The 10,492-nt window shown below is 52.2% G+C and overlaps 1 protein-coding gene across 3 annotated transcripts in view; it reads right to left on the bottom strand.

Annotated features, from left to right (window-relative positions):
• Window positions 1–2,627: 2,627 nt before the first annotated feature.
• Window positions 2,628–10,492, bottom strand: part of Dis3l2 (DIS3 like 3'-5' exoribonuclease 2) — a 314,214-nt gene continuing 306,349 nt past the window's right edge. For all 3 annotated transcript variants that reach the window (XM_028789560.1, XM_028789559.1, XM_028789558.1), the window contains 7 exons: window positions 8,513–8,696; window positions 7,806–7,892; window positions 5,610–5,757; window positions 5,215–5,345; window positions 5,001–5,105; window positions 3,795–3,896; window positions 2,628–3,110 (listed from right to left, as the gene is read on the bottom strand). In XM_028789560.1, coding sequence (XP_028645393.1) covers window positions 2,970–3,110; window positions 3,795–3,896; window positions 5,001–5,105; window positions 5,215–5,345; window positions 5,610–5,757; window positions 7,806–7,892; window positions 8,513–8,696 — 898 coding nt within the window. In that variant the 3' untranslated portion in view covers window positions 2,628–2,969. The remainder of the gene's footprint in view (window positions 3,111–3,794; window positions 3,897–5,000; window positions 5,106–5,214; window positions 5,346–5,609; window positions 5,758–7,805; window positions 7,893–8,512; window positions 8,697–10,492) is intronic.

The following is a 10,492-nucleotide window of genomic DNA, read 5'->3' as shown; positions in this document are numbered from 1 at the left end:
CTATTTTCACTCCCCTTGAAATGAATCCCTGAACACAAGCTCATTGGTGCCTTTGGTGGTCTTGGGGAGGTAGTGAGAGTGGATGTTTTGTATGCTTCAGAAACCAATAACCAATAACCTTTAAAGAGGGAAGTCCGGCTCTAGGCTCCTGGCTCCCATTGACTGCAATACCCACTCTGCCTACATGGCTTCTTCTAAGGCTCTTGAATTGCCCTGCATGCTCTCCAGAAGTACATCCTCTTCTCATGGTCCAGCTGTTCCACACATGGTCCCTCTTTCCACCTCACTGAGTCAACAATGCCCTATGGCTCAGCCCCCCTTCCTTCTCAGGCCAGTCCCATCCCCGGCAGGGGCCACCTCTGTCCCTGCTGCTCCCAGTGTGTCCATGCCACCTCAGTTTTGGAACACCGCCTACCCATTTGGATTTGGATTTGGATTTTGGATTTTTTTCCCCCTCTCAAGCCTTCCTCCTCTCACCTGCACTGCTCTCACTGGCTGTTTTAGTGGGTATCTGACATGGTGGTGCAGTGGGTATTCTCACTGGCTGGTAGATATCTGAAATGCCTCTGCCTGGCACCAGCTCCCTGTCTTCCCATACCTCCAGTGTGCTGTGTTCCAGCTTCCTGTGGGTCGTCATACTGGGCCCACTGAAGTCCTTGCCAGGGCTCTTTGCTAAGTAGGACTGTGGAGGGTGTCAGCCTCTCTCCCCAGGAGGGCAGGTTACAAGCTCCTGCCTTACCTCCCTCATCTATGCTGGGCCAACAGCATGCTCCATCTTCCCCTGGGAACATATTCATTGCCTGCTTCTGAGATTTTCAAGACCCCAGTCACAGAGTGAGATTGTGTCTGTTTTCCTTCCATGTGGCCCTGAAGGGGCCCACTGGAAAAGCCAGTGACCTGCTCTGTGCCCTATGCCTCAGCCTACAGTGGCAGGCAGGTGTCTTGGACAGCTGAATGAATGAGAACTTCTTTTGATGAGGTTTTATTTCTTGTCATCTCTTCTGCCAACAGTGCCCTTAGTGTGCGGTGCCAACTGCCACCCTGAGTGGTGGACAGACACAAGTCCCATCAGTGCACTGACTCAGTGATGAATGATAAACACAAAGAGATGTGACTCAGCTTGTGCTGCGGGAAGATGACTGAGCCACTGGGAGGTGACAGAAAAGGACAGGTGGGTCTAGTCCTGGCTAGGTGCAGACTGGCTGCACCACCTCAGATGGAGACCTGAAACTTCCAATTATCAGATAGGTTGGGGCAACTCAGGACTGCCATGGCCTCAGAGTTCTCAGTGACATGATGTCTAACCCGAGGGTGAAGCAAGCTTGTTGTAGAAGCTTCTAGTCCAGCACCTGCTCCCTAAGCAAGTCCATGCTGCAAAAATTTTCCTTACTAACTGGTCAGCTGCTCCTTGTGGGGCAGGGAGGCGGTGTCTCAGCCATCTTGTGTCTGGAGAGAACCCAGAACTCGGGCCACACAGCCTCCTTAAGGGTTCTGTGGGAGGCAGTGGAAGGAGGAAATGGAAGCCTGGGCATGGCAGAGCAGAGCAGAGCAGAGCAGAGCAGAGAAGCTAGATGCTTCTCAGATTTGAGGGACGGGCCTTTAGTCTGGAGATCCAGGACTGGGAAAGTACCAGAATCTTCTTTACCCAGATACTAGACCACCGCCCCTCACTGATCTCCATCCAGATCTGTTGTCTGGGAATGGGAACAGGAAGGACATTATAGGCGTGGGAAGATGAACAGCTGAAGACTGTGTGAGGCTGACTGGGCGCTGAGGAAAGCAAAGAGCCCAGGGCAGGTTGGGTGTGTCTTTGGCTCTCATCAGACAATAGCCCATCCTAGGGCTGTGATATCCTTGCAGCTGTGCCAGTCACTCATGGCAAAGAACCTGCCAGAGGAATCCACAGAATCTTCTTTTGAAGAAAATCACCATAACCATATCAGACAGGTCTGTTAATTCTGCTGCCACAGGGAACCTCACTGGAGACAGGGCCTTGGTCGCTTTGGTTTTCATCCTAGATTCTAGTAGCTTTTGAAGCCAATTTATACTTTTCCAGTTTGGTGAAAGGTGGATAGGTTGTGCCCAGTTCTCTAAGATTGCCTAGTGGTCATGAGGGTAGCATTTGCCAGTACCTGGGATGCTAAACAGGTGGCTGGGTCAGGTGGGATCTGGTGTGAAGTCCTCCTGCCCTCTAGAAGGCCTGCGTTTACCCATATTCATGCTAGGGTACAGGTTCGAAACTGCAGGTGGTGAGGTACCAACTCATTATCGCTGTAAACAGGGCACCGGGAGCTTTGGCCTGTGCTATACGAGAGGGAGAGGTGGCAGTCTCCTCTCACCACATCCCATGGGCTGGCAACAGAGAGGAAGGGTGGGGAGGGAGGGCCACAGCCTCATGCACAGAGTGACTGGCAGCTCCCTGCTGTGCATACTAATTACATTTTTAATCAGCTAGAAGGAGGCTGCAGCATCAATCTGCCACACATTGCTCGTGAATCACCCTGGAGCTGGCAGGAAGGTCCTGAGCTGATGACCCCAGCTCAGCTGTGAGGGGATCCTAGGGAGCCCCTTGCCCTTGGTACACAGCCACCCGGCTGCCATGCTTCCCCATGGCATCTACACAGACAGCAATTCACACTTGATTTTATTCCATGACACTGATTTGCTGAAACCCCCCATTTCCTGGGCAGGGAAGGGCAGTGGGTCGCCTGGTAGAAGCGCGGCTGCCTGCCCAGGAGGACTGGGATTCTCTTTGCTCAGGGAAGTACTGGTTAGGTCTCAGCATTCCCTGCCCTGACCCCTAACCTTCCAGTTCATTTAAAAACTGAGCTGCAAAAGTAAAATAAAATGAAAAAAAAAAAAACCCTGAGTTATTAAAAACCAAATTAAAAATCCCCTTTGGTGTCAAAAGGTCCTATTCCTAAAAGCCAGCAGGGTAGGGCAGGCACAGGCCTGGCTTGGGCTAGCATTCAGTCCTCAGGCTCCTCATCAGACTCCTTCTCCAGGTCCTGGGACTGCTCGGGGCCTGGTCGCTTCAGGATAGCACTGTACTTGAGAGCTGTGGCCTCTGCCTGCAGGACCACATCCACCAGGCTGAAGATGGTGATGACCTGTAGCAGAGCCAGGGACAGGTAGAGGATAGAGCAGGTGAGGGCCTGCAATCAAAGCCAAGCTGACCACTGAGGCTAACTTCCCCACGCCTCTGTTGCCTATCTGTAAATGGGAACCATGGGGTTGTGGGAAAACTAGTAGGCTAGACGGCACTATGTAGACATTTGTTATTCAGTGACCATTCACAAGAATCAAGAGAACAGGCTGGGCTGGGCTGGGCCAGCCTTTGGAACAAGAGGGATATAAGAAGCTTTTATCAGCTTCTCAAAAATTCTGAAAAGTTATGTTCAGGGGAGAGGGACAGCACCTATGTACCTATAGAGCAGCAGTTCTCAACCTGTCCTTTGAGACCCTTTGGCAAACCTCTATCTCCAAAAATATTTACATTATGATTTATAACAGCTGCAAACTCATAGTTATGAAGTAGCAATGAAAATAATTTAATGGCTGGGGGGAGAGTGTCACCACAACATGAGGGACTGTATCAGGAAGGTTGAGAACCACTGCCATAGTGGGTGTCCCCATATAGAACCTGGCAGTCTAAGCCAGGGCTTGGGCCTCTGCTGGGGAATTTGGAATCCCACAGGGGAGCCTATGGGGATGGGGAGAAGTGAGGGGCAGATGAGGGCCTAGGGGCATGTCTGAGACAAAAGGTGGGCTTAGGGACACAGTGGGGGACTGACCTGCTGTGTTGGCTCCTCTTCAAGGTCATCAGGCTCCCAAACCAGAGTAAGTTCTGGCTTCTTTCCCACCTTCTGGAAGTGGTAGGATCGCAGAGCCAGTGCCTGGGAGTGTGCACACAGAGCCTCAGGCTATGCACTTCAGAGGCCTCCTCTACCCTGGCCCATTTCTGACTGGGCGGAGGGAGCTTTGAACTGGCTGCCTTACTGCAGCTGCCTGCTTTGCCAGAGACATGGGCTGCCCTACCCCTGGTCCACCTCAGCCAGATTCAGGAGGTTCTGTCAAGTCACCTTTGGCCAACGGAGAACCTGAAGGTGACCCAGGACCAAGGGGCAACTTGGGAGGGTGGTGACTGTAGGGGAGAGAAGGGATCCGTCTAGGCTTACTCAGCTACCTGCTGGTAAGAGGTCTAGCAGTCCAGGTTGAGAGCCAGGTAACTAAAGAGCTGACCTAGATCTGAACTTCAGTCCTGCTCCATGAACCACAGGTGCCTGATGGTTCCAGCTACACTTGACCCTTTCCTGTTCTGCCTCTTTTATGAATCTTGTGTCTCTTCCAGTGCAGGGCTCTACAGTTCCCCAAGGGTATGTAAGGAGTTCAAAGCCAGTGGCAAGAGCCAGGTGGTGACTTGGTGACCACAGAGCAGCTAAAGTGAAGCCCCCAAATGACATTACAGAAGGCACCAAGAGGACTTTGAATAAATTGTCACCCAGGGAAGAAGCCAAGGTAGGATAGGCCTCTTCTTTCTCTTCGGGGACAGAATGTTCAGAGCAGTGCTGGCCTCTCCTCCCACATGTTTCTATAAGAACATCCCAGGTCCCACATCCTGCTATCCTGGTTATATTCTGAGTGCCTGGGCTTTTAGGAAAGGGTTCAGACTTGGCCCTTGGCCTGAGGTCCTGTCCTAGGCAGGCCTACTTGGGGTCAGGGGTCTGGACCCTTTATTGCCACATGCCAGTGATGTTCATGGCTGAAGGATGCGACCTGCAGGCCCTGCATAGCTCATGGATAGGGACAGCAGGGGTCTCAGTTTGATCCTACCATTTATGCCTGTGACACTATCATAGGCTGCCCTGGACCAGGGGCATATTTCCTCAACAAGGAACTAGACATTGGTGGGGAAACGGCAGGGAAGAGAGGACACTAAGTCCTTCAGGGTTTGGTTTTGCCTTAGGCGCATGCCTCCCACTCACACCAGGGACACTCACGTTGCAGTAGATGCGCTTCTGCACCCCAAAACGCAGCACCAGCACGTCAAAAGCTTGATTCAGGACACCCATCACCATGGCTTCAGACTCCAGGGGGCCGCTCTCCTGTAGGAACAATGCACCATTGCATCCTCCCAGGGAGGGCCTGCACTGGTGCTCCACACATAAGAGGTTAGGGAAAGGGGAAGAAGAGGAGGCCAGGCTGGACACTCACCTTTACTAGAACTGCGAAGAAGAGGCCGATACTGAGTTCCTGCACACGCTTGGAAGCCATGCGACGGTCATTGCAGTGGTCAGCTTGCTTCTGTAGGGTATCAGGCTCCACATCTGGCTGTTCACTGTATCCTGGGGGAGAAGGTGATCAGGGTTGCTAGTGTGGGTCTGAGGAAGGTTGTGTGCTGAGGGAAGTGCTCTGGGGCCAACTATGGTCCCAGGCTTGCAATCCATCTTACTAAAGCTTCCATCACCTGGGCGTGGATGGACAGTGTTCAGATTTAGGCTTCTCTGTCCCTTGGCATGTCCATGATCACAGTAATATGGTCACTTACTCTGAGAGTGGGTAACTCTTGACGAGCAAAAGTCTTCCCAGGCCAGAGTCATGTCCCTTACCCAGAGCAGCAGCCAGGAGGCGGTGCACTATGACGTCAGCAAAGCGGCGGATGGGAGAGGTGAAGTGTGTGTAGAGGGGAACGTTGAGAGCATAATGCCGGAACTGTGCCTGGTCCTGCAGCATCCCAGAGCAGAAGTACAGTGCCATCTGGAGGGAGAGTGGGACTAAGCCTGGCTGGGTCTGTTGGGTGCTGAGACCCAAGCCTGGCCCATGGCAAGGTTGATACACACCTCCTCTATACACTTTAGGCAGCTGATCAAAGCCAGCCAGATCCTTGGGGCCAGGGTCATTCTACCTAAGAGGACCTCAGCAGCGGCCATGGCCAACAGATGGTGATCAGACCCCTTCCCCACTCAGGATACATGCTAGTCATGCCTAGGGCTGCCAGGGCTCTATCCATGAGGGCAATGCTTGGAACAGCTCAGAAAGCTTTGCCTCTGTTGGGTATGGAAGCCCCCAGGAGGCTGGGTGGCCTCTAGCACTGTGGGACTAGCCAGCAGGGCAGCTGTGTAAGGGCTCTTCCTCTTTAAGGCCTATGGCTGCTGAGTCCCTACCAGGAATGATGCAGAAGTGTTGCTGGGGACCAGTTCTCCTTAGGATGGATCTGAGCAGCCACCCTGGGTCAACATGATTGCAGACAGGAAAACATACGGCCATGTTGGCCCAGGGCTGTGAATTGTCTTCTGAAGACACAAGCAGAAGCCGAGGGCGCTGCATGTCTGGCTAGCACAAGAAGATGCCAACCCCCAAAGGAGAGCAGCCCATAAGGAGCTCCTCAGCTTCTGGTTGAGCTGACCTTATTCCCTCTGGCCCAGATCTCTTGCCACGAGTACAAGTTCCACAGTACTCTAGCATATGTCAGCCAAGGGGGCAGTTTGTCAGCTTGCCAGCCTGCATCTGTTTGCTTCTGAACAACTGTCCCCGGTGATACACAGGTCTAAGAGACCTGAGCTGCTGTAACCCTCAGAACAACCTAGACAAAGTCTGGCCTCGGCCCTGCCATAGCCCTTGGAATCAGCAGCTGTTGACTGGAAGGATGTTCACTTCTTTGAAAGCTCCAGAGTGCCTGGTCAAACGACAGTCTTCTCTGGTTACTCTGTGTACATAGCCCTAGAACTCAGAGTACAGCCTCCTGCTGGATCTTGAGCTACAGCTGGGGCAAGTTGCTGGAGAAAGAGGGCATAGTCTTCATAGTAAGTCATGTCCTCAGAAAGGCTAGGGTGAGGAGGAAAAGGGGCCCAGGCTCCTTGGTCAGTGTAGCTATCTCTGGGCAGGGCAACAATACTGGCTTCTCTGCAGTAGCCAAAGACCACTGGGACAGCTCGAGTGTTCTGTTTCAGCAGCTCTCTTGGGAACCAGGCCTCACTCCTCACTTCTATGCTGCTGTTGCCATGCTCTGACCTGTCCCTGTCACTTGCTACTTAGTCCTTGCCATCAGAATCCTGGGGGTAGAAGCACCCCATAGGGCACAGCCACTGTCTAGGGTAGGTGGTAGGGTAGGGAACGGGCAGTGGAGATTGGGAGCAGGGACCAGGCAGTCAAGTCCCCAAAGGGCCCTGATGGCTCCATTCCTAGTAGAGCCGGGAGTTATCAGGAAATAAATCAGCTGTGGCTGGCTGAGGCTACCTGACTCTCATGAACAGATTGAATCTGCTGAGAGTGACTGACCCTTGAAAAATGGCCTGCCACTGCCCTGGCAAGTGCTGGAGCCCACAGCTGACCCCATTAGTACCTGGAGCTCCAACTGACCTGCCAATCTACTGAGATGGCTTCCATTTCCAGGATGCTTAGGCCCTGCAGGGACTGCAGTGTAGGGTGGAAGGCTGTGACCGGCTGCTAGGAGCCAGCCCATCTGTCTGTCTCATAGCTGTCTTGCTTGGGGACATGGGCCCAAGCTCATAGCAGACTGATTCTCCTGGTCAGATTGCAGCTACTATAAAGGCAGAGACTTCTTCTCTTGCCTGGGGTCTCTAGCAGCCAAGGCTATACAGCTCTTGAAGGATGGAACATGCTTTTCAGCATAGACAGATTTCTTTTGGAGCCCAGTGCCTGCCTGTCCAGGCGTGACTGCAGCTTCTCTCTATCCAGCAGATCCCAGAGCAGAGCAAGACAGTAGTGGGCTAGGTACACATGGTGCTTGTCAACCAGAGTTATGGGTACTACTGGGATCAGGGACTAGTGTGGCCTCTCCTTACCTGCATGGGCCGGGAGTACATGTTGGTAAGCACTTCTTTCCGGGCCAGAGAGTACTTGTCATCTCCAAATGTTTTAGTCAGGCTTTTCTAGAAGTAAACCCCAGAAACCTGTATGAGATATGGTTGGGCTTGGGAACAGGCTTGGGGATTGTTACTGCTAACCATTTGATCCAAAATTTGGGGAAGGTAGAGAGGGGTTCCCAGGCTGTGGGTAGTGTTGACTACCTGCAGGGTACAAGAGCTATGATCCACAGTCTGTGCCATACAATGGGCCTAAGATCTTCCAGCTCTCCTGATCAGAGGAATCTGCTGCCCACTTCACATCCACCTCCTCCTTGAAGCATGCGTGGGAGATGTCCTTTTTGTGGGATGAGCAAGGACACTGGTTCTACAGCCTCATAAAGCTTAGCTCTGAGAAGGGAGCATGTAAAACGCTTCCCTCTACGAAAGATTCCTTGCTTCCAGTCATCCTAGCTCAGCAAGGACCAGTCCAGTCTATGCCAGTAGCTACAACCTGAGTAGTCTCTCTTGGTACAGATCTGACAATAGAGCCTACCCCTAGTGGAAGTCATCTTCTCTGCTGCAGGGAGACCTGGCTAAACAGGAAGGGACTACATGGGGGCAGAGAAGTCACCACCAGTCCAACTTCTAGGCTTTCATCTCTTTTCTCCAGCAAGGCTTCCCATTACCTGCCCACCAGCACTCACATTTAGGGCCCCTGCAGAGCTGACATCCATGGGCAGCCCCATCTGGTCACAGAACTCCACCAGGTCACTGAGCATCTTCGTCTGTGGTGGGGGATGCCGGCGCAGCAGGGCCTGCTCAGGGAAGGTGCGGAAGATCTTGTGGGCCACTGCCATGTTGGCCAGGAGCATGAACTCCTCTACAAGCCTGTGGGGGATGGATAGTAACTAGAGGGACCCTGGAGGCAAGCGACACTGCCCCTGTCCCAAGATCTTTGCTCAGGTGGTTCTCTTACACCTTAGTTCTCAGTGTTAAGAACCTTCTTGCGACCAGATCAAACTGGTTCTTCTACCTCTTTCTCTTTCATCTCCATGCTCAGGTTTTCTCAGAGTCAACCTGTCAATAATGACTTTCACTTTTGGTCTGTGAATGTGTGTGTGGTCTATGTCCTTTCTCAATAAATAGGGATGCTTTCAAGTCATGCTTGGTCCAGAGATGGTACATAGAAAAGATCTCTGGTGAAAAGACTGGCAGGCTTCCTCTGGGGCTCACTTGTAAGAAGAGTTATCATTCTATTTTCCTTCACTTCAGTGTAATTAGAATTACTGTAAGTAACTGTACTCTAAGTACATGTGGATAAAGCTCTAAACAGGAAGATGAAAACATATCAAGGTCCTAGTGAGAAGTGAGAAGAGAAGCAGGAACTAATGGAAGACAGAGGAAGTGTGCCAAGACTGGGAAGCCAGGCAAAGCAGGAGATGGCATCAACCAGCCTTGACGATGGTTACCTGTATCTCAGTCCTGGGAAGGCAAGTCTCATGCTAGTCCCCCTGACCCTCGGGGCTCCCTTGGTGAGGTAAGTGGATTGACCATGAAGCCTTTGAGGAAGGAAGTGTACATCCTGATACTACTGTAGTCAGCCTGTCATATGTGGAAAAAGCTTGCTTCCTGGGAAGGCAAGAGTCATTAGAGACCTTGCTCAGCTTAGAGCAGATGCCCCAAGCTGCATGTCAAGCCTTAGGCTTCTTCTACGGAGGCAGCTCTGAGAGTTTGGCAGTGTCTGAGGAAGCCTGGGATAAATCCCTCTACTAGAGGTTGAGTAGTGTTGCTTGGTCAGGCCTGTCATCTAGACAAGCTCTTAGAAGGAAAATCAGACACAGAGAAGGGGAATGTTCCTCCTCCCAGACCAGACCTGCTGTGAAGCAGCTTGCCTCTGCTCTGTCCAGGTGCCTATTTGCAGAGCTTTCTCTACAAGGGGCTCAGTGAGGGCCCTACCAGGTGGGGTCTGGACATCCCTGGATCCTGTCACTGGGGCTTTGGCACACCTGGCTCCTGTCACTAGGGCCTGGGCATGCCTGGCTCCTGTCATGGGGACCTGTGCACACCTGGCTCCTGTCATGGACTCACTAGACTCAGCTCAGGAAGAGAAGCCTTTGTGTTGCCCACTAGTTTGTAGTCAGAGCTTTTCAGGCCATCACCCTCCATCTCAGTACCCAATATCTTCTTGTGCTTATCAGTATCTGCCAGTCACCATCACTGACCACCAACTCTCTGAGACACAGTTTGAACACTGGTTCTACCACACTCTTGTGGGATCCCTAGTAAATCACAGACTTCTCTCATTCTTCCCAAAGTAAGACAATGCTAACATCTGATCACAGGGCTGGTGCAAAGGCAGAGGGAACACGTGTTCTGGGCCAGATGCTAGGCAAGAATATCACTGTCCAAGACACAGTGATGCTTTCCTTTCTTCCCGCCCACCACACAAATGACTAACACATCTGATAATCCTTTGCCTTGCCTCAGCCTCTAGAGTTTTGGGATGCTCTTGACATTGTGAGCTTGACTACTCGACAGCCATTGCTATGGGGAGTCAGGCATGTTTCCAGGCCTTTTCTCTGTGCAGGCTCAGAAGAGCACACAGTCTCTTCCTTATAATCCCAGGTTTGAGCTAGGACTGCAGTTTGTAAGTGAGGCCGGCAGGTGGCAGCAGGGCCCCACAC

Source organism: Grammomys surdaster, unplaced genomic scaffold (assembly GCF_004785775.1).
Source record: "Grammomys surdaster isolate TR1022 unplaced genomic scaffold, NIH_TR_1.0 125846, whole genome shotgun sequence".
NCBI lineage: Eukaryota > Metazoa > Chordata > Mammalia > Rodentia > Muridae > Grammomys > Grammomys surdaster.
Note: the sequence above shows the minus strand (reverse complement) of the source record. Positions and strands in the feature narration are given on the sequence as shown.